General features: G+C 42.0%; 1 protein-coding gene across 1 annotated transcript; it reads right to left on the reverse strand.

Annotated features, from left to right (window-relative positions):
- Nucleotides 1–5018: 5018 nt before the first annotated feature.
- LOC149285410 (MAP kinase-activated protein kinase 3-like) lies at nucleotides 5019–17893 on the reverse strand. Its single transcript, XM_089495416.1, has 10 exons — nucleotides 17699–17893; nucleotides 12312–12451; nucleotides 8787–8851; nucleotides 8478–8557; nucleotides 8178–8304; nucleotides 7973–8048; nucleotides 7399–7523; nucleotides 7226–7311; nucleotides 5525–5605; nucleotides 5019–5171 (listed from the first exon to the last, which is right to left on the reverse strand). Exons 1-10 carry the CDS (start codon nucleotides 17891–17893, stop codon nucleotides 5019–5021), a joined length of 1128 nt encoding a protein of 375 aa, XP_089351542.1.
- Nucleotides 17894–26922: the final 9029 nt, after the last annotated feature.

Below are 26922 nucleotides of genomic sequence, written 5' to 3' on the forward strand. Positions count from 1 at the left end.
TTCATTCACACAATTCATTCACACAATCATTTATTCTTTCACACAAATTATTTACACATATTCATTGATGCATTCTAACAAATTCTTTAATTCTCTCACTCATTCAAACAATTCTTCCACACATTAATCCATTCATTTTCGCTCTCTCATTCTGACTCTTTATTTCAATATTCTTGGTACCCTCCTTTCTCCCTATCTACCCATTCTCACCCCCTTCTGCCCTATCTACCCCTTCTTTCTCCCTTCTCCCTATCTACCACCTATCCCCCCTTTGAAGTTCACTTACCTTTCAGGAGTCCTGCGGTGGGGGTGCAAGGCCTCTGTCTCCCAGCTCTGCCACTGTATGGAACAGTATAGAGTGATGGGAGTTATGATGTACTAGAGCATAATTATATAATGAAAAAGACATTGGAAATGGTACAGCATAACACCCATCACTCTCACACATTTACCAATCCACATTTACCAATCCACACTTACCAATCCACAGATTCCACACATACCAATCCACACATACCAATCCACAGATTCCACGCATACCAATCCACAGATTCCACGCATACCAATCCACACATACCAATCCACAGATTCCACACATACCAATCCACACATACCAATCCACAGATTCCACACATACCAATCCACAGATTCCACACATACCAATCCACAGATTCCACACATACCAATCCACACATACCAATCCACAGATTCCACACATACCAATCCACATTTACCAATCCACAGATTCCACGCATACCAATCCAGACATACCAATCCACAGATTCCACACATACCAATCCACATTTACCAATCCACATTTACCAATCCACAGATTCCACACATACCAATCCACACATACCAATCCACAGATTCCACACATACCAATCCACTCTCACTGAATGATTTCCTACCTTTCCTCTTTTCTTCTTACAGCAGTAAGCTCCTTTTCTTCCTCTAAGCTCCTCTTCTTCTGTCTTCTTCGCTCCTCTTCTTCTGTCTTCTTCCGGGTCAGAGGGTACGGACGGCGGTGGGCGCGGCTTCAGTGTTGTGCAGTTGCCGCGTGGATCGCGAGGGAGCGGTATCGGAGGTCTTTAACAGACCTCCGGCTCTTTCTTGAACCGGCTTAAAATCACTCAAGGGAGCCGGAGGTCTGTTAAAGACCTCCGATACCGCTCCCTTGCGAGCCTTCTCCTCCAGCGGCGGACATTACTGTCCGTCTCTGGAGGGGTGCCTGGTGCCGGCAAGTTGGCACCCCCCTGATCAGCGGCACCCGGTGCGGACCGCCCCCCCGCCCCCCGCTAGGTACGCTACTGCCTGAATGCTCCAGTCCAGCAAACTGCTAAAACTTCAGCTTTTATAGAGATGCTCACACTTGTTGATGATCAATTAATCAAGGACATTCAATTAGCCGAACCTTTCTGATGGAAGCAGTAAGAGTGTACTTAGTTTTTCACACATAGCTTCTCCATTTTGGCTTTATTTTTGTTGAATAAATCATGATACCGTGTAATATGTCATGTGTCGTTGTTCATCTGAGGTTGTATTTACCTATTTTTTAGACCTGCTAAGGAACAGATGATTATGTCCTGATATGTGAAACCATAGAATTCAAAGAAGGTGTACTTTTTCGCACAACTGTAGCTGGCTTTACTATCTATATAAAGTGACCCTGTTTAGGTTAATTCATCCATCCAGTTCCTCAGCTCAGGAATGTTACTGTATAAAATATTTCTAAAGTTTTTACCAATTGATCAATCTGCCTTTTTGTCACAAAGCTTACAACTTAGTTCAGGAACTGGTTAAAATGTTTAGGGATTGTGATAGCTTCTAGTCTAGCTTGTATAGTGTCTTCAAACCATAGAAAAGTGTTGTACTGAATTCCTGCTCATAATTGAATAAGCTTCGTAAGGAACTGAATTAGGTCAGAAATGTCAGCTGATTTCCTGTATTTTACCCAGTAAAGAGTGAGTTCTGAACAACAGTTTGATAGCTTCGGGAACTAATTTCGTGCGGCTGGCATGGGAGGAGGTCTTACACACTACATGTTAGACATCATTGCTCTGATTAATGCTAGAAGCCACATCATCTGTTACACATACATCTGTGATGACTCCCAAGAACCATAGATAAAATAGAGAAATCAGAGAGCTATTCTCAGACTATCATGTCAACTCATTCATATCAAGTGCCCCATTCTTTACATGACCTTGTGAATGTTGAGGTCAGAGGTCCTTTAGAACTCAACAAACATCTTATTCCAATGGGACTGATCTCAGAAGCACTACTTGTAGTTCTGCAGCTCATATTCTGCAGCTCATAGAAACTCCCCATGCAACTCAAACAGTGCATCAGTCCCCAGTTTTGGGACTATTAACGAGAATGTATACAAAAGGTGAACCATTCCTCCTTGGGCGTCTTTTATTTTAAAAAAAGAGTTCCTTCATGCTTTGTGTGTATTGTGTGCTAATAAATGGTGTACAGGACAAGTTAGTGAACTGTGTTATGATGATATGTCTGGATGCGAATTGTATTTCATCTCAACTTGGTTAGAAAGGCTGAGCGAGGGTTGAATACCCCGGCTACTCTTATTTGTTAGCATGGCTGCTGTCATATTCTGAAATACCCCAATAATATTCTTAGCTATTGCTTCTAGCGCTGATTATAGCTCAACCATTAAAATGAAGGTAGCGCCCTCTACTGTCATGATTGCAGAAGGCAAGAAGAACCTGCTCTGAGTGGGGTTAGTATTGATTATTATTATTATTTATTGTTTTATAGATTGTTAACTTTTTAATTAAAATTTGAATCATTTGGTGTTAAATATCCTAACTAGATTTGCAATGTATGTTTAAGGGATGTGTAATTTGTGTAGAGTTGTTTGTGATATAAGATCAGTGGGGATGTTGTATATGTATGATGTTTATTGGTTTTGTATTATTTCGTATGAGTCTAGAAACACTAATGATTGCTTAATTTAATTTGTTGGTTATTGAAATACATTATACATTTATTCAGTCTTATATAACTGGACAGAGTGTGTGCAATTAATTGTAGCTTGGTGGAATAATTAGTTTCTGTCACAGGTGCCAAAAAAGTTGAGTCATAAGAACAAAAGGATTGCCTTCCTGTACCAGCTATTCTTGTGATAGAGGGTTAAATAATAAGGCTAGCACATTGTGGATTATATATAAAACAGTGATAACTTTAAAACAAGATTTTACCACAATAGCCGTGGAATATTCTCATCATTTTTCAACTTTGCGCTAGAACCACTTCTTTATACATAAATTTAACTGTGTCAAGGATTGTCCTTGGACAGTTCAGGCTGTTAACGAGGAAGTGAGTTTTTCCCTTCCATGTTAAATGTGTGTTTTTTTACTGTATTTACGGATGTGTAATTAACTCAGTAATATATAATTCACTGTTTAGTAAAACTGGATATAGTTCAACCAATCAAGCTTATAAAAAATGTAAGGTCCGTTTTAATAAAGGTAATCCCTGTAATTGGCCTCCCAGAACCGTAAATGTACAATGTGTGGTTTAGTTAAAATATCATAATGTGTATCTAATGGGTGGAACTAAACAGACTTACTAAGTCACACATATGGTATCCAGATGGTCTAATGCTGGGATGTCCAAACCAGTCCATGAAAGGCCATAATCCCTTCAGCGTTTTAGGATTTTGCTAATTAACATGTAATTAAACTCTAAATACTGGGAATCTCCAAACAGTACTGCCCCGAAAACCTGATTCAGGTATTCACGCTAATACTGGATGGCATGCACAAGTGCTAGTGATAGATAATAGTTTAGTAAAGAAACAGAAGCATAAACTAAGTATCTATATTATTAGGTATTGTAAGCATATTATTCTCTTTATCAAACCCCTTCACCAAATGTGCAATAATATGGAAGAAGCCTCATGACGATCATGTTATACAATAAGGTCTGGCTGCTGTAGATCTCCTGGCTCTTTTTGTCACTTTCTACTTGAAATGTCCTTGTTATACTAGGAGGTTACAATGGGACACTTGCTGGTAATTATTATGGAATGGAAACAATTTAAATATACAATCAAAAAGCATAAGCAAATGGATTCTGTAACTACTTTATCTTATTAGAAACTAAAATCGGGTTTGTTTCAGAAGGACAATGTATTTTTTCTTCAAGGACTCCTCGATGAATTGATCCGAATACAGCTGGGAACTGAACAACTCAGACAGACTTCAGTAGCCCAAGTATTGATTAGGAAATGGGTGCCAGTCTACCTCTTTTCTGTTTCAGGATCACTTTGTACAGCATAGGCTGGGTTCTGATAACACAGAGCTGTGGTTGCAGTAAAAAAAAAAATCCATCCAAATCTTTGGACTCTGGAATTGAAATTTACACCTTTACTTAAAACACTGCATAGTATATAAACCATTTCATAGTATACAGAACGTGCAGACGTTAAATTAAAGAAGGTTCATTCTTGGAAAATGACCTGTAACGTCGCCCAAGGTTCTTGGGTTGCGCTGTGAATGTCAGATCCTATGTGTCGCATGGTCTAGATTTGATTCTCACGTAACATAAATTGTCGTTATGGTTATGTTTAATGTTCCCAGTTGTTGCTTTTCCTACGTATAGATTGTGTTTGGAAAAAGCTAGATTAGAAATATACCGACAAGCTAGGGAGAAGCCCACCATTTGGTAACCACAGTTACAAAGTTGCAACGTAGAATCATCTTGATGGTTTTTATTTTGAGAAGTCTTGAGTGAATTCATGTAGAAAGTACTCAATGAATATGTGGAAGGGTCTAACAAATCAAGAGTAAGGTGACAATGTAACAACCAAGTGGCCATTTCAGTTCCATGAATATTTATATATATGTACACATAGGGCCTGGTGCTCTAGAAGCTCAACTGTAAATGGCTTACAATAGACTACAGTATTACAGAGGACTAAAAAAGCTAAAATATGTCCTGGAGCAGCCAAACATCAAGCTCTTCAATGACACAGATTCTAGTCCCAAGCGGTCCTATTGGTTGTTGCAGCTATTAGCAGGGACACCTCCTTCATTTTGTTTCTTCCGTCTCTTGTTGAGCAATCGATTGGTGGATGAGTTGAGATCTTTGATCTTCACCTGGTCGTAATCAACTCTCATTGTAGCCAAAGCACTAGTCATCTCCTCCTAAAGGAAGAGGGAAATAGGGATATGATGAAGAATGGCTGAACATTATAATCTTTTAATGCTGGTATAGTCTATATACCTAAATGAATATGAATATCAAGTATACATCTATGTGCATACCTGGGAACGTTCCCTGCTTGAATGCAGGTGACCCAATTAAGTATATCTTTAAATATAGAGAAATCATAGTTTCGTATTATTATTAGAGCCATTTGAGTAACACGTTTGGCGATCTACTACGTAGAATCTTCATGGAGGGCTATTAAAGGGTCTCAGGATCCGCTCTTCTAGAAATTTCCTAGGTATGTCTATATGGCATAACATCGTATGATGTGACAGAGACTGAACGTTACCTTCACTTCATCCCAATGCTCTTTGTCTTCCTGAAGTACCCGAGCTGTGTGCAGAGGGGTTGGAGGGACCACCATAGACTGCTGTATAAACCAGGAGACTCATTATTAACTTGAAAGTCATCACCACAACCTCAGAAGACAACAACATGTGTTTTATGACAATTCGTGTAGACTGCTATATAAGGGGCATACATATATATATATATATATATATATATATATATATATAGGGTATACGCAGTGCCAACACGGAGGAATAGTCATTATAGGCAGCAATTCAGATGTACTCAGCTTTGTGTGGGGATGGGAGAGAGCACAAGGCCTCAGCCCCAAATTTCATAGTGTCGTATTTGTGGGGTTCTAGCCCCATATTTTTTATGTGAGGCCTTAAACACAAATCATTTAAGAGCACACACACTCCTCCTAAATCGGTTTGGCTATGCCCATACTCCCTGCCTTAGGACGCCGCTGTTTCAGACATACAGGATCACATTACGTAACCCTGTAGGCAGCCATAGATCCCTGTAGCAGCCGTGCCATGGGGAAGAAGCTTCCAGACCAGCCCCACGGCAGCCTATTGACAAATTCACCCAGCAGGCCAGGCACCGACTGAGCAATTGGCAATGGCCTTTATTCACAAAAACAGTAGAATTTAAAGGATATGTGAAGGTACTTTTCTCAGTAACGGTTCGGGTTTACTGGAGAAATTATTAACTTTATTCCTTTGAGGAAATCTTGGTTGGCGCTATATAACCCATGTATTTTTTGAAAGTCCGTTCACTGCTTTATTAAATGAATCCCACAGTGGATGGAGGCCTTTGGCCCTCTAACTATTGTTGGACTCTGAACATTCAACAATGTTGTTTCCCAATAAAAGGGAGGAACTGAAGGTTGCCAAACACAGGGCAAATGAATGCAGTTTAGAGGGTATTAATTATAAACACAACAAGGAATGAGGGTGATTTATTAGTTAACTTGTTATGCGATGCCCACAATTCCATCGGAATCTTACGGTGATTTGACAATCTTCCTATTTCACAACCTCAACATAGAAACCTAATCCAACTTTTACACCTGTCTAGTAAATTCAAACACTAAATTAGACCTAGTAACCAACAAGTTGTAACACCGCACACCAAGTGATACACAAAGCAACTTAACCCTTTAAACCGTAGATGCTGCTCCCTCACAAGTACTCTTTTTACCATTTTTTTTTACCAACAATAAAATTAATAGCTACACGTTGTGAAATGATAATAAATATAGTTGTTTTTCTGGTCCTCCATAGATCGTTACCTGGGAACTATTAAACATAGAGGATTTTTAGGTCATTAAAAACCCGGGACTTTTATTTTACGTCACGCTTATAGGGCTTTGCCAAATTAAACATATTATTAGCTGGATTTGTAATTCAGTGAATTATTTGTAACAAGACGAATCTATAGTATAGTAATGTGTATTGCCCTGGGGCTCTAAGGTACATACTCAATAGAAACGTTTGCTGTGAGCAAAAGGGGGGGACACACGACAGATGTGTATTCCTAGGAGGGCATGGTATTAAATTCCTGATAACATTGTATAGGTGTATAGCAGAGTGGTTAAAATCATTGGTATAAAGGCAAATCCTTGAATGCTGAACGGGACATGCGCAGCGTCACCTTACTAAGATCCCACAGTACCCTGCAATTAAGCTTTACATACATTTATCCATGGGTGATTCATGTACTTGGTGATTGTCATTCTTTCTGTTGGGTCGGTTCTCAGCAGGAGTTGGATCATTTGCTTGGCTGCAAACACAAGAGTGAGAATTGTTAAAATGCATCTTTTCTTTTTATTTTTTTTGCTTTGGGGGGGTGACACTGAATAGTCTATACCTTCTTGCGACACGTCGTTCCACTCTGGAGCCGGGAATTCATATTGTCCCATGCGTATCCTCTTTTTCATTCCCGGGGAGATAGCCTGGCCTGTATTAGAATAGAAGGGAGGGTACCCACAGAGACTGTGGGAGTGAAAGTGAGAAATAAATGGGCACAAAAGAGTTAAATGGGGAAACAGCATTAGAATATAAAATTCCATGATACATTACTTGTTTAGAATAAGAAAATGTGCCGGTTATGAATACATCTGGAATATTTGACTGCCCAGAGGCATTCTGCACTCTCTATAAGTCGGCAGATATTTTCCATCGAGAATTATAATTACAGTAGCTTTGATGATGATATTGCGAATTATTTCATCCTGCATTGATCTTGCAAAGATAAAACTGGTGTAGTTCTGGTGCCAAGTGCTACATTTCAATCAATCACGAGAAATCTTGTGTTATCCGTTTGGCAATCAGTCATTGTTACAAATGTATCGCTTTTGGTTTGTATTGAGGAAAGGTAATTGTGATGGAGATGAATGGAAAGGAGTGATAGGGTTTGTTACAGAACGGGATTTCATACTTACAGAATGTACATGATGACCCCCAGCGACCACATATCACACGATTTATCATATTTTTCTGGACCCAATACCTCAGGAGCTACAACCACACAAAAAATGGACATTAAGCGACATCAAGCTGTGATTTATATATTATTATCATTTTAACTCTTAATTAAATGATAGAACATACAGCTTGCCCCCTCTGGTCTTTGATCTAATTACTTACCCACATAATACGGAGTATAGCAAGGAGTCTGAAGAGCATTTTGAATAGTTGTTTCTTTGGCAAAACCAAAATCTGTGATCTTGAGCTCAGCATTTCTTTCCTTGGAAGTGTAGAGAATATTCTCAGGCTGTCGTGACAAAGGAGGTTTATGTTCAGATATACAGTAGCACAAAATCATGATACAGTCATTCAGTAATAAGTAAGTTGGTAAGACAATTGTAAATATCACCAAGTCGCTAGAAACACACAGGAATCCATAATTATAATTGACCTGAAAGCAATATGTCACCCAAAACTGACCTTGACGTCTCGATGAGCTATATTCAGTCCATGCAGATGCTGAATTGCCATTCCTATGTCCCGCATAATCTCGGAGGCCTCTGTGGAGAGTGGGGTTACAATACATAGTGTGATCATATAGATCATGTGGTCACATAACTGGCTGATAATCATAAACATATATATGGCATCTTTAACCGAGCCCAAAACACATGATCTCAACGCGATTCTCTACATTATTAAGACTTCTGAATCACTGTCAAACATTTGAACCATTATTGCTAATTGTCCTATACTTCTGGACATGCCGCTCCTTGGGATTCATCGTACCTCTCTCTGTGAACGCTTGGTCTCCTCGCTGCTGGATACGAGTGAACAGCTCTCCGCCCTGCATACTGACAGAGGATCGGTCACGAGGAAGAAAAAGAAATGTAGACATGAATAAGTTGCATATTTTGTGGAATTGACGTAAAACGGTATATCTTTAATAAATCATACATTAACGTTTTCCATTATTTACATGAATGTGTTAACACACATCAATATGAATATAACTAACCTGTAACTCTTCATGCTGTTTATAACATTTGTTCTATGGCTAGTGGTGGGTCGAGTGAGGTTAAGTTCATCAATGGCTGGCGAGGTGCAGGTTGCAAGGTCTGGATCCCTAAGCGTTCAGGGTCTGCTGAGATCTTGCCTAATAGTAACTTTTTATTGTAGTCAGTAGCGTACCTAGCGGGGGGCGGGGGGGGGGCGGTCCGCACCGGGTGCCGCTCATCAGGGGGGTGCCAACTTGCCGGCACCCCTCCAGAGACGGGCAGTAATGTCCGCCGCTGGAGGAGAAGGCTCGCAAGGGAGCGTTATCGGAGGTCTTTAACAGACCTCCGGCTCCCTTGAGTGATTTTAAGCCGGTTCCCTTGAACCGGCTTAAAATCACTCAAGGGAGCCGGAGGTCTGTTAAAGACCTCCGATACCGCTCCCTCGCGATCCACGCGGCAACTGCTGCTGTGCGCCCGGGTTTGTTGTCAGATCCCGGCGCACAACACTGAAGCCGCGCCCACCGCCATTTGTGCCCTCTGACCCGGAAGAAGACAGAAGAAGAGGAAGAAAAGGAGCTTACTGCTGTAAGAAGAAAAGAGGAAAGGTAGGAAATCATTCAGTGAGAGTGGATTGGTATGTGTGGAATCTGTGGATTGGTAAATGTGGATTGGTAAATGTGGATTGGTATGTGTGGAATCTGTGGATTGGTATGTGTGGAATCTGTGGATTGGTAACTGGATTGGTAAATGTGGATTGGTAACTGTGGAATCTGTGGATTGGTATGTGTGGAATCTGTGGATTGGTATGTGTGGAATCTGTGGATTGGTATGTGTGGATTGGTATGTGTGGAATCTGTGGATTGGTAAGTGTGGATTGGTAAATGTGGATTGGTAAATGTGTGAGAGTGATGGGTGTTATGCTGTACCATTTCCAGTGTCTTTTTCATTATATAATTATGCTCTAAAGTACATCATAACTCCCATCACTCTATACTGTTCCATACAGTGGCAGAGCTGGGAGACAGAGGCCTTGCACCCCCACCGCAGGACTCCTGAAAGGTAAGTGAACTTCAAAGGGGGGAGAGGGTAGATAGGGAGAAGGGAGTGAGACGGGGGGATAGGGGGTAGATAGGGAGAAGGGAGTGACAAGGGGTAGATAGGGCAGAAGGGGGTGAGAATGGGTAGATAGGGAGAAAGGAGGGTAGCAAGAATATTGAAATAAAGAGTCAGAATGAGAGAGTGAAAATGAATGGATTAATGTGTGGATGAATTGTTTGAATGAGTGAGAGAATTAATGAATTTGTGAGAATGCATCAATGAATATGTGTAAATAATTTGTGTGAAAGAATAAATGATTGTGTGAATGAATTGTGTGAATGAAAGTGAATTAGTGAGTGACTGTAAAAGTGTTTGTGTTAATCATAGGTGTATAGTTGATTTGTCAAAAAGGCAAAGATGGTATAAGCAGGGTGTTTATGGGACAAAAATGGCACAGGCAGGCTGTTTATGGGACAAAGATGGCACAGGTAGCGTGTTTATGGGACAAAGATGGCGTACACTCGGCTGTTTGGGAACAATGCTGACTCATGCTGGGTTGTTTGGGGGCAAAGATGGCACGTCCTATGTGTGTGTGTAATTTGGGTGCTGGTCAGGTTCTATGTGGGCAATGTGGACGCTGTTTTTTTTGGAGGGTTATTAAAGAAAGCACTATTATATGTTCAGTAAATGTTATTTAAACGTATTTATTTTACTTATAAGTTATTAATTAATTTTTTCAGATTTCTTGTTGCTTACAGTTGACATACAGTTTACAAATTGGTGCAATAAATATTCTTAACATCATTTTGTAGATGTCTTTACATTTGGTGGGGGGGTGCCACTTACAGGATCCGCCCCGGGTGCCAAATACTCTAGGTACGCCCCTGATTGTAGTGGATTAATAGGTTTGTAAACGTACTACAGAAGCAGATCATGTTATCTCTATATACCCCCATACTGGGTAGAAGACTGTGTAAAACAAGAGCTTGATTGTTTAGGAGAACATTTGGGTTGGATCAGAACTGAGACTTCTGAGAGAAATCCCAGTCCGAGAAAGGTTGCAGCTATCAAGGGAGAAAAAGACAGGTAATTCTATGTGCTTTGCTACATATTGTGTGAAAGATAGGAAGATGTAAGCAACGCTCTTGATGTCGAGGCAGCTGCTGAGGGGTTGATCATACGTGGTAGAACATGAGCTGAGCGGTGCTATGTTGGTTGGTGAGATAATGATGCTATTAATGGAGAGAGTTGGGGTACCGGGCAGAGGGAAGAAAGCTAGTTCTATTTATAAAGATTACATGGATCAATACAACATCAAAATAAATGCAATAATGCAGCTATGTATATGTATTAGTATATGTATTAGTAGAATTTGATGGCAGACCATTTGAGCCGTCTACTCTGCCCATCTGTCCTTGATCTTGTCTTCGATTCAGGAGTCATATGCCTATCCCATACACTTTTGGTGGGAGGCTGTTCCATTTATCTACCACCCTCTCTCTGTAAAGTAAAACTTACTTACATTACCTCTAAACCAGTGACATAACTACAGAGGTCACAGCAGTCACAACTGCGATGGGGCCCATCTTTTTAGGTGGCCAGGGGTGACCGCTTGTTCTCTCCTCGTACTGCTTCAAAATTGTACAGATTAGTCCAGGTCGCAAATGCCCTTTCTTAAGTATTTTGAACTGGCACGGGGAGACAGGAACGTATTGAGGTCACATTACGTCACATGACCTACGGGGTGAAACCAAGGCTGCCTGCACAGTGTGTGAGCAGCCGGACTGAAAGCTGCAAGAGAGCATGTATGTTTGTATCTATGTATGTGAGCACGAATGTGCATGCACACGTGTATGTGACCTATTGTTCCAAAATGTCAGCATCCGTCTGGAGATTGGGTCTCCAGTACTGTAGACCATACCCTAGGTGAGATTTGACCAGAGAGATATGTAAAGTGGAAGAACCACCTCCATTTCCCTGCTAGATATACAATCTGGCACCCTGCAGGCTTTTTCCGACGCTATATTGCTTAGCTTCAATTCATCAGAAATATGATGGGATTTTTACACCCCAAGTGCATTTTTTTACATTTATCAACATTAAACTGCAGCTGCCACACTCTTGACTATTCTTCTAATTTATTAAAATCTCTTGCCATCTGACTTGTTCCACCCAGAAGGTCTACCCTGTTGCAGACCTTTGTATCCTCTGCAAAGACCTTCTGTAATATCACTAATACTGTTCTTTAGGTTTGTATTTTGCCATGTTCCATTCATACCATTCCATCACGATCAGCAGGCATCTTTTCCCCCGGTGTATATTCTCATAGACATCAAGCACAGGTACGATGTGGGGTCCTCCTGATGATCTGGTATGGTAGTCCACCTCTCGACGAGATTTGGGACTATCAAGCAAGATCTAAGGAGGGAAGAAGTAGAGGTTCCCTGTTAAAATGTATGAATTCCCACATCATTCTGAGTAGTGTAAATACCCTTCTATGCCAAACAGCTGAGTGAGGCTCACTACACTTGTCTTGAAAGGGTTCATACAACAGTGTATCAAAATACGACAAGTAGTTTACAAAGTGACCAGTAACATGCACGAAAAATCCCCTTGAGCATAAGTGAGATAATCATTAGTCATGAAACCTTTACAGTAAGAATCTGATATCATCAAAGCCCAGCTGCTACTTTGTTGCTTTTGAGTTTTATTATGATTTTTATTATTTATTGAAAACGTTTTAATTGAAAAACCGTTACAGTTTTTTGTTGGCTTAATATTTACTGTATTCATTAGATTATAAAGCTCTGGTCTAACATGATGTAGGTGGATATGTATTAGCAGATAAAATACATGTAAAAATAATAAACGTATTGATGTTATGCTGCATTCCTGTACATTGGCCAATTTAAGAAAATATAAATGAATAATAAAAAATATAGAAAATCAACATTATGCCTCATGGCGATACTCAAAGACTCAAAAGATCTGATCCCCGCACTGTGGCTTAGCAAACAGTATTTTATATTTTTTTAATGAAAACCAAGTTGCAGCTTAACATACTCTAAAGGCTTTTTATATCAAAACATGATCCAAATTTCTGAGTGTGGGGGGGGGTCTAATCAGTTATTTACTGGAGCAGAGCCGTAATGAAGGCTCTTGGATCAGTACATTCTTCTGGGAGTGAAAGGAGGTGCAGGGACATCACCGACAGGTGGCTCAAGCCAACCCCTCAGCTTGCGGTGTCTGGGCCAGCTGCCCCCATTGCCTTTACGGAAGCTGCACTAATAAAAACATCTACTACATCCAAAGAACAAGATCACTTCTTTAAGCATGGTTAGAAAACTAGTAGTTCTGCTGCTTTTAAACTACAATTACCATTAAGTATGTGTTCATTTGATTGCCGTCCACACAAAAAAGCACCAGGATTTCTGGCCATTTCTGATTGCAGGCAGACGAGTTAATCAGACCCCCTTCGCTTAAGAAGCCATATCCGATAATCCCTGCCTCTTTGCCGCACACAAGACCTGCACCTTGGAAATGCCATTTATTCACATCATGTAGAATGTCCGTGACTATAAACAGATCAGGTCTGGTGTTTGGCAGTCTTGATTCTATTAGTGCAATAGAAATATCAGTTGGATTTTTTGGGTCTTTTCTATTACAGCCTTTACTAGACAAAAATGAAATCATGCATTAAAGGCAAAATATAATTTTCATCGAATTATTGTCCACACCGGCGTGATCGAGAGAAAAAAAATAACAGCACTGGCAAGGCAACGCTGTCCAAAGCTGTTACATTTTACATAACATTTTCTTTCTATGTAAGACATATCATAAATAGCTCAACCATCTGAATATAAATGTTCTTCAGGGCTTTGGGGTAGAAAGTGTTTTGTGAGTGTCTCAGAGTCTCAGCCGCACAACAGTGACGGGGATATCATGTGGTGCCAGCCCTAGGAATGATAGTGTCCTGTAAGTTCCTGTATCATCAGTATCTCCTGCAACATAGGAACAGTACCATATTGCTTTGGTGCAATGTCCCTAATAGATGTGTGTTTACGTATTGAGCATCACACACGCTTTGGGGGCTCACCTCATTCAGTTATCTGGTTTTAAGGCTGTCATAGGTCAGGCCATTTCTCGTCCTTGCGTCAGCCTTGTTTTACCTGTGCTGGGACATTCATCGCTGACCAATCCAAAAATAAGGTCTTCAGCTATAACCTGAATCCACTTGGTTTGACTAGATGATCCTAATACTTTATTAGGCACTTATAATAGTGTGCTATAGTCACAGGTTTGCATAACACCTGTACAGTGCTCCCACCTCATCCTCTAACATCCCCGGAATAGTATATAAGTGACCCGTGTACCCATCTCCTTACCCTCTGCTGAGCCCCAAGCCACTTTGGTTTTGTACCAACTACTAGCTGATAATAACATAGCTATAAATGTAGAATAATCACATGTAAAGGTAGGATAACCAGTGTCACATGTAGTATGAGTACATATAATAATTTAGGTGGTGCTTGCAGCTAAATCCAGGAGTAGTGCTTGCGGCTAAATCCAGAGACTGCCTCCATGGTGGTGGCACATCTGCATTGCCAGAATCCTAATGACCGAGAGGACGATGAGGGACATGGAACACGTCATCTGTGCAAATGCCAGCAACAGTGTTAATCCACATGTTTAGTTTTCTAAAGGTTGATGGAATGGTGGGGCAGCCCTGGCACTTGATGGCCACCTGATGATGTAACTTATCACAGTTATGATATCACAGCCGCGTGCTACATTTTTATGCTCATTTATCTAGCCGCCGGCCGCACAATACAGCGCAGAAGAGGCAGATGCCGGCCATCAGCCCACTGGGCATTTGCGATTTGTGCCAGATAGCCTTACCGAGCCTGGACCAAGTTTGTGTTTGGCTGTTACTTTCCTTAATGAATGTGAAATATAATGTTTAAAATGCATCAGTTAAATCAAAAGGCTAGGCTAAGTCAATAAAAGTATCATAATAATCATTCCACGTATAACTATTTAGAGTTTCTGTACCAACAACAAAATGAACCGCAAAGCAGTTGATTTTGCTGGCATGATAATAGAATCTCGTTGCCAATATCCAGTAATGCAGCAGTGAATATAAACTGCATTCCTCACCTGAGCGGAGGCATGAAGGTGACTCTCCCTCCTCCAGTGACCTCATAACTGGATAAAGATTAAGCTATTGACTCAACCTATTAATCAGATAACTCGGTGGCTAAGAAAGTGTGAATGAAGGCAGTAATATGGCTCGTACAGGTATAATCCCAACCTATGTGATGTCGACGGATCAGGTTTCACCTTTTTTTCTGAGGACGCCTATGGGCATGCAGTCCTGCATGATGCATTTTTAGAAGCTCCAGTTATTATTGTTATTATCTTGTATTTATATATCGCCAACAATTTAAGCAGCGCTTCAGTGTACAGTCCATACATTCAAAGGGTCAACAAAACCAGAATTTACAGGCCAAGGCAACCCGATACATTAGGTAAGGAGGTCCCTGATCGTTTCAGGGGATACCTAGTCACCCAAAAAAAGAGAGCTCAGGGTGAGAAGTGTGACCTCTGGGTGGTTTCAGGGGTGCAATTCCAGTCTGTGCTTTCCATCGGGGGATGGTAAGCTCCCATAACATCACTTTCTTTTTTAAGGTCAGGGCTCAGCCTGGACGTGGAAAAGTTTGTGTGTTTATGTGTCACAAGCACTGTGGCTCTTGTTACAGCCATGAAACATCCCCACCCCCTCCTGTGACAACGCACTGTTCTGAACTCAGCATATTGCTCTGAAATCACACAACGTTCTCAGAGATTCCATAGCTCTCTTACACTCATCCTAATGCTAAACATAAAGTGTTCGTATAATGTCTCATACTATTCTATATGCCCCCCTATACACATCCTGCTCCCTCACCTTACCCCCCAGGATCATTTGCTTCCTTCCATAACCAAGTCCGATGACATTTCATATACGTGGTGGCAGCTCCCCTGGCTTTATGGCCGAGCCTGACCTGAGCGATCCAATTGTTTTTTAATTATTGTACAGTTCCCTCTTAGAATTCCTTCTTTTCTTCCACTTGTTACATGTATCACAAAGTGATTTTGGTACAGTATATAAAGTTGTCTAATCACCATAGCAACCTATGTAATAGTTCTGCTAAATGGATCATTGCATTGGTTGCTATAGTGATTAGATCATTTGTCTGCTCCATATACATGTCCCTATAACTTCTAGCTTCATAAATGCGTCTGACTCCTCCTATTGCCCCATACAATCATTCAATAGACACCGCCTTCCCCTTCCGGTTTATATTACACTTCCTTTTGCCCCATATAGACACTCTGCTGTTCCATACCATGACTATGAAGTGTAGTGTCTGGAACTCAGCTCTTTGTTCCCATTGAGTTAAATATTAAATGAACCACATTCCTCACAACAGTGTCACACTCACCTATCTGGTGAAATACGAACACACCCTCTAACACAACATAGCTGTTTAACCGACAGTCACACAGATTACGAATTATAACACGTGCCCAGACATGGACTGTGTAGCAATATAAAGAAGACAATGTAAGAAAAAAAAAAACAGTTCTTTATAATATACAATAAGGCACATAGCATCTTTTTATTATATACAATAAGGCACGTAACAGCACTCCTCGCCTGTTTCTGTAAGTCAGATTGTTATGTTATATACTACTTGTTATGTCCAGTCTACGCATTGTACAGCACCAGGGAATATGATATATAGATAAAACAATACATAATAATAATAATACTATATAATACGTTTCGAGCCAATATAACACAAGCCATATTACAAAGTCACACCACAACAAAGATTCACCCTGAATGACTATTCCAATCCCACCGACACTAGTTAAAGCCTCATCTAAAGAGTAACACACAATCCATAGTTGGCACAACACTCAAGACTCATGTATAAGTCATGATACATTTACAGTATATGTCACTATATAGAATTGGATTTACAATAAAGTTTCAATGCAAACTTTGGGCATCTCTTTAAAGCGACCCCTATCATGGTGTCAGCCACACTCTACATCATCTCCTAAAGCTGGCGCCCATGCTATCTTCCTCAGGATGCTGTCACACACATGTATCCTCGCCCCCCTCGTACGACTATCTATAACTTACACTTACAGTCTCTCACACTGTACGCGTCTCTAACTTTCCAACAGCACTGTCTGAATCGTACACATCTGTAACCTGCATGCAAGCCTCTTATACTCAGTATCTATGTACCTTAATTCACAGAATGAGACTCACGCCGTGCAGATGTGTACCTACCACCTTATATCCAAGAACCACTCCGAGAAGACATCTTATCTGGCCCGTGGAAGACCAATAGACATCAATACGCCTGGCTCCACCTGAGACTCATACAATAACGCTGGGCAACAGTAACTCTCCCACTCGCCTTAAACTGGCACTGGCTCGGTCTACACATTCATTTATGGCTGGAACTAACACGTCATCCATGTTTATCAAATTCTGAAAACTAGGACTAAGTGCCAATATATAGTAACTGGCAGAATGCAGCTTCCCCCGGGGTTGGCACACAGAATGAACATAACACTTCTATTATACCCATAGCTGACACTCACCTTGAGTGCACACTTCTGACCAGTATCCCTCCGGTAACACTCCAACACTTTGCCATTAATACCTAGGCCCAACACCTGCTTGGACACTTTGTAGTCATCGGTGATGGCATGGCGTTTTATCTCGAACTTGTTGGGCTGGACTGGCACAGTGGGGCACTGGTCCCCCGCCTGCTGAATGTTGGCATTCTCCTCCATAATGCCCACTCAGGACTCCCGAGCAGTCACCAAAACCAGACTCATGGCGGCAGCTCGGTGCTAAAGTCCCATGGATAGTGACAGAAACCTCCTACAGTAATTCTGCCTCCACTAAGGAAGGGGGGGGTGGCGGAGAAGGAGAGGAGAAGGAGGGAGGAGAAAGAGAAAGGGAGGGTTGGGCAGGGAGGTACAGTCTGTTGATTAACCTCTTCATTGCAACACTGGTTACTGTCAAGCTTTTCAATAGGAAGAATCTATTGCTAGGATACAAGTACATTTGCCTTATTGTGCAAAGGCAGGGAGTCATTATAAAACCCAACTATTTATAGAACCCGGCCTTCATAGAACACAATACAGGCAAGGTTTTTACGGCCCCATCTCAGGATTTATAAAATGTAAAAGCTGCTTATAATCCTAAAACTGATCCTATGAGCGTTCTTTAATCCGGAGTTAGCAATTATTACATTCCTGATACTGGGGTCACCAGGAAGGTGCGCATTAAAATCAGTTCTCTCCAGGAGACAAGTTTTCATGAAATTATCATTATATTGTGTCTATTTCAGCATTAACATATTCTGACATGTTTTAAACGTTATAGTAATATAAACACGGCAAAACAAAACAAAATGAACCAAAATAAACTCATCGACTACAGCTAATTTCCATATAGGACACCTTCGCTTACCAGATATGTTGCAGCCTGCAGACCCTGGAGGGGGTAGCTAAAGACTTTACCCTGAAAGAGAACACTACTTGCTGGGGAAAAGGGAATCGGAGAATATTTAGCTGGGGACAGGCATGGGGCAAAGGGGTAATGGACTTGGTTAGGGCAGGAATATATACAGGAGGAGAGGTGCACAGGGATAGGCAAGTGTCCGTACAAGACCACAGTGTCCGTGGCAGGGGTGTACCTAGAGTATTTGGCACCCGGGGCGGATCCTTTGTAATTTGTAAACTGTATGTCAACTGGAAAAAAATAAAATATTCGCTTAAAAATTATTTAGATATGTTTAAATAAATAACATTTACTGAACAGATAAGGTACAGCACAACTTATATCACTGTATCACTGAGCCAGACATTGCTGGTGGTACAGCATAACTGTCATCATTACATACTGAGCCAGGCATTTACGGTGGTACAACATAACTGCTATCATTATATATTAAGTCAGACATTGGCAGTGGTACAGTGTAACTCCTATAACTATACACTCAGACAGACATTGATGGTGGTACAGCATAACTCCCAGCACCCTCACACACTAATGCTTTCTCACTCTCTCTCTCTCTGAATGTCTCTCTACCTTTCCTCTGTCACTGTCACTTTTCCTGCTGCAACCCCTTTTCCTCCTCCAATTCCTCCTCTTTGTTCTTCCTCTAGGCTTCTTATTCTGTCACCTTACGGTGAGGTGGGTGCGGAAGGTGGTGGGCGTGGCTTCAGTGTTGTGCGCCAGGATATGACATCAAATTCCGACGCACAGCATCAGTTGCCGGGTTGCATCGCAAGGGAACAGGATCGAAGGTTTGTATTAACAGACCTCCCGCTTCCTTGATTGATTTTAAGCCGGTTAGAGGGAGATCCTTGATCTCCCCAATTGAACCTGCTCCTCTAGTGGCGGACATTATAGCCCGTCTCTGGAGGGGTGCACACTCAATGCCAGCCTGGTGGTCCCCCCCTGATGAGTGCCACCTGGGGCAGACTGCCCCCCACCCCTGGTACGCTACTGGTCTGTGGCAAGGTTTGTAAAATCTATAGGACATTATTAAATTGTTCACCACAGACCCAAGCAATGTTGGTGCCTACCCCTGGAGGGGAGTGAAGACATCACTGAGAGAGCTAACTGGGCAAGCAAATAGATATTAGGAAGCAGGATGAAGCAGAAACCTTGGGTATTGGGGTTAGGAGAGATGAGAAGCTGACAGAGGGCTCTAAAAAGGACAAAAAAGGAGGAAGAGAGAAACAGGAAAAAAGTGAAGGGAGAATGCGAACAGATGGGAGGGAAAGTAAAGGATAACATATTTATTTAAAAAAAAACTCTCACAAACCTTTACTGACTGATCTGACATTATTTTCATGTAAAGTGTTTTTGAGTTACCTGTCTGTTGAAAGCCATTTGTGAGTATATAGCACGCTACCTAAATAATCCACTGGGTGGCAGCAAAGTGTCATTATTCCCATGGTTTTAGTTTATAAATTAGATTTTGTGTTTGGGGACCTCTGAGGACAAATGAGGACCATCACCCTATTCCATACCATTTACATCAGGATCCAAAAGTTTTTTTCTTTTATTAAGAGTAGGACACCTGCGAAAGGTAAACCATAATTAAAATATTCAGATATAGCATTAAAGGAAACAGAGCAGAGCTTATAATGGTGTCTTTCTCTCAAAAATACAGTCCTTATTTATGGTCATGTCATTTATTTTTATGTTTCACATGAATAGCGACCTATCGCTGATCCTCTGCTATTTATGAAGCTAGTTCACATGACCTTATTTTGGAATAGTAATTTTTTATGTGTGCATCTTTTCATCCACAGACCTGTGTTTTTTATGGGATTGTCTTATTCTATAATATAATGTCTGACACAAAATAGTAGGCATTTTTTTTAGCTTTATCCTCTTTCTTCGAGCCTTCTAGATCTTTATGCATCATCCTCAATGAATACAAACAGAAATTAAATGCATACAACAGCAAACCTTTTAATACAAAATATAAATCATGACGGACACAAGACCTAAGCCAATCAGGTTTTACTTCCAGGTCAAAATATCATAATAAGCATAAAAATAATGACAAACACAGGAGCTAAGCCAATCATCTTCGACTTCCAGGTCAAAATGTCATCACAAAAATATAACCAATGACAGACACAAGAGCTAAGCCTTTCACTTCCAGGTCAAAATGTCAGCATTACCTGCCTGCATTCTCGTTTTTCCCCCTTAACTCTCTCTGAGCAAATCAGGATTTTCACTGGATTGAGATCTTTCCAGTTCCTTGCTGCCCGCCATTACAATGTCAATATTCAAAATCCCAAAACATCTCCCGTTTCCTACATCGTCGAATTTTCAGTATTGTTAACTTCATTTAAACAATCATTCTTTCCAACTGATCATTTTCTCCTTTAAAATGTTCTTGAGGAACGTAGCATTTCCAATTTCTGCTTCTTCAATAGAACTCTATTATTATTAGGCAGAATTGACCAGTTGACCATTTAGGACAACAGCAAATGTATCATTTATTTTAATGTTTCGTTTAAATTAAAGTTGTAATAAATCAAAATGTTATAGATAATTTATTACCATATATAAAAGGTGAGAAATGCCAATATCCCTAAATATCCTGATGCTTTCCACATTACAACACACAGAGTAGCAGTAGGCAGAAAAGAAACATATAAAGCATCAACTGTTTTAAATAAATACCGTATTTTCTGGCATATAAAACGACTGGGATGACCCCCAACTTTTCCAGTTAAAATATAGTATGGGCTATACTCGCCATATAAAACTACCCCTCTACCCAGTATACAACAACCAGCCAATCACGGCAAGCGATGTACCTTACCGGTGATTGGCTGGTTGTTGTTGCTTGGATTGGGTGGGTCAGCTCTCCCTAACATATGCCTGTCCACACACGCATGTATAGACATACACTCCCCTCACACAACCCTTCCTTTACACACCAGCTTACACACAAATGTAAACCTACACTGCTCTTACACACACCTGACCATACACATACACTGACCTTACACACACACATATATACACATACACTGCACTTACACCCCTTTCTCCCCATCTCTTACCTTTCTCATCTTCTATCTTCCATCCAGTTGTGGGAGCGCGAGGTCTGTCATTTCAGACCTCTGCTTTACTGCTCCCTCATCACTACGCTCAGGCAATTGATGCCGAGCGCCGGGACATGACGTCATCCCCGTGCTCGGCATCAATAGCCGGCGCGTAGTGATTAGGGAACACGGAAGCCGAGGTCTGAAGTGCCAGACCTCGAGCTCCCTAATGTTGGGATAGTTAGAGGGAGGTCGTGATCTCCCCAACCAGCCATGCTCATCGGGCGCCCGCTGATCAGGGCTAGTTGGGGAGATAACGATCTTGCACCTACCTCAGGGCGGCCCTGAAGACCGGCCCAGGGGAGGCGGCTTCTCCGCTCGCCCCTCCCCTAGAGATACGCTACAGTTTTAGGGCCTTTGTGGGGAATCGTGATTCTCCAGTCCGGCTCGGTAAATTTGAGCACCCGGCGTATAAGACGACCCCTGACTTTTGAGAAGATTTTCATGGGTTAAAAAGTCGTCTTATACACCGGAAAATACGATAGTATAAATATAGGTGCAAGCAGGGATGTATCTTGGTTGGGGGCTGCCCTTGGCCTGACCTAAATGGCCACCTAACTATTGCCTCTGCTGCCGCTATCTTCCATGATGAGTGCTGGAATATGATGTTATATCTATCATATCCATAGGTTGCTATGGAGACCAGTTATAAGGGATATTTCTGATCTCTACCCAAGAAGTAGTCGTGACCAGGAGAGCATGATCGTCCAACTGGGTGACCTGGCAATGGTTATACGGTTAAGACGTGCCCAAGGACTGATTAAGGTCTGAGTCTCTACATCTACAGGAAAAAATATAAAGACTAGATGGGCCAAATGGTTTATATCTGCCACCAAATTCTGTTCCTCTATGTTTCTATAGTCAAATTGTAGTTGCCTGCACCTTTCCAGAAATGTTTAGAGGGCCTCCTGCCTTTGGGATGGAGGGAGTTAACAGTATTCAAATAAAAATCTAATTAATTTACATTAAAATATGTCTTTCTGCCTTATACGACTTCTGGTAGGGGAGGAAGGTCACCCAATACCCTTTCAGGCCGTCCAGCCCATGTTTCCTCTCCTTCTGCCCAAGGAAAGAGGCCATCCAAAAATATTTAAGTTAATGATTTGTTAAACGTCCTCATATATTTTTAAGCATTAAAACTACACAGGTAATTAATTCCCAGGGAAATCTGAATAAAATAAAACTAATAGAGCATGTTTTGTTCTTTTGGATGTATTAAAATGTAAAGGTGCCTTTCTGGCCTAAGTAAACAGTGGAATTTCTTTCCACGTCCGGGAAGTCATTATAATAGATTTTTTTGTGTTGGACTAGTAAAGAGTTAATATACGAAGAGACATCTTTGTTGAGGTCAGCTCATTTATAAATAGAGGTAAACTTCAGAAGGATTTCTGACAGATACTTCAGTAAATGCTCCATCGGTATCAGTGACTTTTATAAGCCTTGCCACAAATAATGGTGTCCAGGTATTCTGTAGCAACAAAGGGTCCCTCTTTTGGCCCTAAATCCAGCAGTCCATCTTTCTAATCCCCTGATATCCCTCTTTTCTTTCATCTGAGAATACATGCTGGGGATGAGTGTGTCCCGTCGTCACTCAGCCCTAAAAGTTACAATTGTGTCTACAAACAGCAGAAAATGTGTTTATAAATTAAATTGTGCAAATAAAATAACGTATTTGCTCGAATATAGGCCGCACTTTTTTCCCCCACTTTAAGTCTTTGAAGTGGGGGTGCGGCCTATATTCGGGGTCTAGCGCCCGACGCCCGGGACATGCAGTTCCGGGCGCCAGGCAGGCAGCAGGGTTAGGATACAGATACCCCGCAGCGGTGCATGGGACCCGTATCCTACTCCTACTCCCACGGGGGGAGTGCTGGCACGGGAGATTGTCTAAGCGCATCGTGCAGACGTTCACCGGCAGCGGTGAACGTCCGCACGATGCGTTTTACCTCTGCCCCCAAGACTTACCAGAGCAGACTCCCGGGTGTCTTCCGGTGCCGGCACATCCGCTGAGTCCCGGCACCGGAAGTTGTATACGCGTATTGCGTAGATATCCCCCGCCGGCCCCGCAAGACACCCGGGAGTCTGCTCTGGTAAGTCAGGGGGGGGCAGAGTGGCAGCATATCTCGGGGGGGAGGAGGCGGAGGATAGTGGCAGCATATCTCGGGGGGGACAGAGTGGCAGCATATCTCGGGTGGGGGAGAGTGGCAGCATATCTCGAGGGGGGGACAGAGTGGCAGCATGTCTATTAAAAAAAAAATTTCTTTAAAAAAGCACCAAACTTTTAGGGTGCGGCCTATACACGGGGGCGGCCTATATCCGAGCCAATACGGTACATTGTTATTATTATCTTTTATTTATATAGCGGCAACAATTTATGCAGCACTTAATACAATACATATATTCAAGGGGTCTGACAAGACGAGAATTGACAGACTAAGACAAACCGATACATTAGGTGGAGAGAGCCCGGCCCGCAAGCTTACAATCTTGAGGGAATGGGGTGACAAACATAAGGCACAGAGAAAGGAGGGTTGTATCAGTGATTTGCAGCTTTTTTGCAGGATATTTTTGCAGCTAAGATGGAGCGGCTTCTCTGAAGAAGTGGGTTTTGAGATGTTTCTTGAATGTTGGGAGGGTGAAGGCTGAAGGTTTGGTGGAAGTAGATTCCAGAGATATGGGGCAGCCTGAGTGAAATCTTGAAGACGGGAAAAGAAAGAGGTGATAAGTGAGGAGGAGAGCCTCCTCCCATGGGAAGAACGTAAGGATCGAGTATTTGCTTATGAAGGCAGAAATGTATGGGGGAGCAGTGTTATGGAGGGGGGGAAGTGTTATGGAGGGCCATATATGTTAGTACCAGGATTTAAAATGTAATTCGAAAGGTAATAGGGAACCACAAATACACATAAAATGCCTGGGTTAAACCCTACCCCAACCCACATCTCGAACCATACCCTAAACCAAAAGTGTCCCACTTCGACCATTTGGGATGTTGGGAGGTATCGTACTTTTGCGACCTCAATTTATTATATTATAGGTATCAACTTGTGTAATGTAGATAGAGGCCACACTGTGTGCAGATCAATAAGAACCAGCTACTTCAGATAGAGCAGAGATAACCTCTTAAATACAGGGGCTATAACATGTCCTCTAAAAACATATCTCCCAACAGTTCCAGTTTTTTCAGGACAGTCCTGATTTTCAAGCACTGCCCCCGATAACCGCCACAATGTACCACTATTGGAAGAAGTAGGGAGAGGCTCTGATCTCCCTTGATGAGCTCCTTTCAGGGCCGGACTGGCCCACCGGGATACCGGGAAATTTCCCGGTGGGCCGGCAGATTTGTAGGCCGGGCGGCTGCCCGAAATCTAATCTAAACGGCCGGCGCTACTTCAATTCTTTTTTAATTAAAGTATTAAAGCAGCGCCGGCCGGCGGCATCAGCACTCAGCGGCCGTGTGCGATGGCCGCCTACTGATGGGAGCAGCGTGAGGGGTGAAAGCCCCGCCCCCTCGCACGGACCTTTCACCCCTCCTGTTGCTCCCATCACTATGCGGCCATCAGATTAATGGAAATTTCATCGAAACGGCCAATGCGTGCTGACACCGCCGGCCGGAGCTACTTTAATACTTTTTTTATTTTACTTTATATGGCAAGCCGATCCGGCATATTCAATTTAAAAAAAAAAAGAATGAAAGTTGCTCCGGCCGGCGGTATCAGCACGCATCGGCCGTTTCGATGAAATTTCCATTAATCTGATGGCCGCATAGTGATGGGAGGAGCGTGAGGGGTGAAAGCTCCGCCCCCTCACCCTCAGACTGCTGGAGCACCGGATGTCCTGTCACTGACATCCTGTCAACATAGAAAACGGCGGCCTGCAGCTACCAGAGGACGGAGGCCAGGATGAAAAAGCCCCAAAGTGGAAGAAGTAGAAGGTAAATAAACAAATTTTTTTTTTTAACAAACTGTATAATATTTTTTTATATAAAAGCCTTATGCCCCCCATATGCCACTCTGCCTCCCTGATATGCCTTATGCCCCTTATATGCCACTCTCCTTCCAGAAATGCCTTATACCCCTATATGCCACTCTGTTCCATGATATGCCTTTTAATCCCCTAAATGCCAGAGTGGCATATAGGGGTATAAGGCATTTCTGGAGTCAGAGTGGCATATAGGGGCTACAAGGCATTTCTGGAGGCAAAGTGGCATATAGGAGGTTAAAATGCATATCATGGGGCAGAGTGGCATATAGGAGGGTATAAGGCTTTTCTGGAGTGCCCCATGGTATGCCTTTTAACCCCCTATATGCCACTCTGCCTCTATAAATGCCTTTTAACCCCCTATATGCCACTCTGCCTCTATAAATGCCTTTTAACCCCCTATATGGCAGAGTGACATATAGGGGGGTATAAGGCATTTCTGGAGGCAGAGGGGCATATAGGGAGTTAAAAGGGGGCAGAGTGGCAATCCTGGGGCAGATGTCTGGCACTCCACCAGAACTGATCTGCGTTTGTTTTCTGGATGTACCCTGCAATACGAAAAGACATCAGATTCTACTAACTTAATCAGGTTCTATTAACTTAAGTAATTGAAAGCTCCTTGACACAGGGCTCTGTGCAAAAGAAAATAAAAAGGGGGTAGAAGGGGCTGTTGGCAGGTTGGCAAATAAAAGGAAATAAAAACAAAACAAAAAAATGTCTCAATCTAAAAATGTTTGCAGTAGTAAATGTTTTGGTTCCATTATGTGTAATATATTTCATTTATTAGGGCCTTTTAACAGTTTTGCTTTCTGGTATTTTAATACAAATAATATGATAAAAAGAATGTTTTATAGTTATTTGTACGGCAAATAGTGTGACTCGGGTATGTATTAGGGGTGCGTGTGGGTATAAGAGCTCAATCGCGAGATAAACCATATGGGGCTGCTCTCCAAATGTTTCCAGGGCTGCTTTTCAGTCCCAGTCCGGCCCTGGCTCCTTTGCAGCTCCCACATGCCCCCTCGTGACACTAGTGCTGCTAGGAGGCTGTTTGGGTAATTTAGGAGAATGGCCTCCCACCACTCCGACTTCTGGAGCACGTGCTGCCCCTTGTCACAACAGCCAACACCGCCGTCCCGATTTGGACACCTGAAATGTTTGGAAGGTGGGATGTTATGCCTAAAGTTACCCGTTAGCTCCCA

The sequence above is a fragment of the Sceloporus occidentalis genome, unplaced genomic scaffold (genome assembly GCF_023333645.1).
Source record: "Sceloporus occidentalis isolate IW3139 unplaced genomic scaffold, rSceOcc1.0.p SCAF_79, whole genome shotgun sequence".
In the NCBI taxonomy this organism is placed as follows: Eukaryota; Metazoa; Chordata; class Lepidosauria; order Squamata; family Phrynosomatidae; genus Sceloporus; species Sceloporus occidentalis.

Coding starts and splice junctions, on each gene's coding strand:
- LOC149285410 (XM_089495416.1), bottom strand. CDS start 17,893: ATGGAGGAGAATGCCAACATTCAGCAGGCGGGGGACCAGTGCCCCACT. Junction 12,452..17,698: donor GTCAGAAGTGTGCACTCAAG/GTGAGTGTCAGC, acceptor TTCCCTCCTTAG/ATCTTGCTTGATAGTCCCAA. Junction 8,049..8,177: donor CTATACTCCGTATTATGTGG/GTAAGTAATTAG, acceptor GTGTGGTTGTAG/CTCCTGAGGTATTGGGTCCA.